General features: G+C 55.1%; 1 protein-coding gene across 1 annotated transcript in view; it reads left to right on the top strand.

Moving 5' to 3' along the window:
• Positions 1-1,080: 1,080 nt before the first annotated feature.
• The window catches only part of bmpr2b (bone morphogenetic protein receptor, type II b (serine/threonine kinase)), a 12,144-nt gene continuing 11,079 nt past the window's right edge, over positions 1,081-2,145 (top strand). The window contains 1 exon segment of the mRNA XM_067261157.1: positions 1,081-1,146. Within this exon segment, the coding sequence (XP_067117258.1) occupies positions 1,081-1,146 (66 nt within the window).

Here is a 2,145-nt window from a genome sequence, read left to right as displayed (position 1 = left end):
AATCAGCGGGGGTGTGCTCCGAGTTAATACAGTCAACACTACTGTCAGCACTAGCCCTCTCCTGCAGCAGCCAGCGAGCCCCCTCCCAGCTCCCTTCAATCCCGCAGCCTGCAGTGTTGACACGTACTTTGACTGGTTGCGGTCCCTCATCCAAACCAGCCCCAACCCGCCCCCCTCTCCCCAGCTCCAGCTGCTCAGTGTGCCGCAAGCCCCAGCGCTCTGTCTGCACCTGGCCCCTCTGGACACAGTGGGGACTGATGTTCCAGCAGCCGTCTAATCTGCATACAGCAGGCGTCCTATACCTCCCTCCCTCCATCTCTCAGCCCCTCCTGCCGCACTGTATGGTCAGTCTTGTCGGTACAGTATAATAGAGGCTGGCCTCATCTGAATACAGCCGGCCATCACTCTCTCTCCTCTCCTCCGCTCCCCTCCTCTCCCTCACCTTCCCCCCCCCCCCCCCCCCCCCCCACTTCATTCTTCCAACCCTGCTCCTTCACTCTCCTTCCCCCCCCCCGCCCCCCATCTTGAGGGGGTGGCCTCTGGTGTTGCGTATTGTGTACTCCGTTTCCCCTCCCAGCTGGCCTTGTGCTCCTCACATCTCTGATCCCTGCCCGGTGTGGAGGCCACTCTGCCGCTTTCACGTAGCTCCACGCCCTGTCAGGAGGAGAGAGGCTCTACCTTTCATAACGAGACCTCCTGAAAACATGCTAATGTGAACGTCCCATGAATAACGGCCGCGTATTAGCCAAAGACAGCTGTTTAATTGTGTGTGTTTAAGCGGGAACACAGTGAACTGGAGCTGGAGAACTTGCACTAGCGTACACTACATTACGCTAATGGACCGAGGCTGTCAAAGGCATGTGGACTGACGGAACCGGAAAATCTTTAAAAGGGCAGGGGTACCTGGCTGGGCTTGAGGCCAAGTAATCATAGCTGGTTCTGAGGGGTGTAGTAGACCATGTCTCTAGTCTGTGGTATGGGGTTTGTGTGTGTGTGTGTACACAGCTTGTCTCCTGCCTGGCTGGTGGGCTCAGCCAGAGCTGCTCGGCTGGCCTCCTAAAGAAAGAAAGAAAAGGATGGATGGATGAAAGAAGAGAGTGGAAGTCAGCCGCCGTGTTCAGTCGGACCCGGGGAGCTGTGACTGAGGTCAGATCAGTCGAGAAGGACGCGTCTATCCATCCCTCCAGCCCAGCCCCCTGCTGCCATGACATTTGCTAAAGCTGTGTGTGTGTGTTTTTTGTTTTGTGTGTCTGCTCAGTGTTTCAGTCACCGGTGGCGAGATGGAGACTAGACAGCCGAGGACATGCCGTCACTCTTAGAGCCGGGATTCGATGTCACACTGCGTGCGTGTGTGTGCGTGTCCAGCAGACTTGAACAGGGCTCTACACTGTCACCCTGTACTGAGCTTTAAATAACAACTCGCTCACACCGCCAACATGGAAAGACGAGCACAATACCAGACACACACACACACACACAAGCTGGCAGGCAAGCAGGCAGGCGAATCACTCTTATGTTGTCCCCTTCTTTCTCCCCCCCCCCCCTTTTTTTTCTTCCCTCGCTCCCAAATGGCGGCAGTGTTGCTGAGGGGAGTCTCCGCACACTCATTAGTGCATTACTGGAGCCTGGCACGCTGCCAGTCTCTCTGTCACACAGGACTCCTTGGGAACCTGGGGAGGGGGGGGGAGGGAGAGGGGGGGAAGAGGGAGGGAGGGAGCCTTTCGGAGGAGGAGGAGAAGGAAGGAGGTGGCCAAGGGAGGGAGGAGAGAAGAGGAGAAAAATAACCTTTTTCCCTTTTGTAGAGCTGTGGGTGAATGCTGTTGGTTTAATCCCCCTCAGAGAGAGCCACTGTAAGGCCCTATTGTCACACTGGGGAGACAGAGAGAGCAGATTACTTTTGCTTCAAGCTTTTTACGGATTATTCCCCCCCCCCCCCCCTCTTTTTTTTTTGTTTGAAATATGAATCTAGCTTGACGTTGGCTGCATTGAGAGGCTGACAAACCTGATCAGACGTATCTTACACAGCTTCTCTGTGTGTGTGTGTGTGTGTGACTGTTTTGCTGAGTGTTGCTGGGGCTAAAGAAAAGACATTATGGTAATGCGGATTCTGGGTTTTTATTCCAGGCCAGCTCCCTCGCCTTCCTT

The sequence above is a fragment of the Osmerus mordax genome, chromosome 2 (assembly GCF_038355195.1).
Source record: "Osmerus mordax isolate fOsmMor3 chromosome 2, fOsmMor3.pri, whole genome shotgun sequence".
In the NCBI taxonomy this organism is placed as follows: Eukaryota; Metazoa; Chordata; class Actinopteri; order Osmeriformes; family Osmeridae; genus Osmerus; species Osmerus mordax.
The sequence above is the reverse complement of the archived record's forward strand: the minus strand, read 5'-3'. Positions and strand labels throughout refer to the sequence as shown.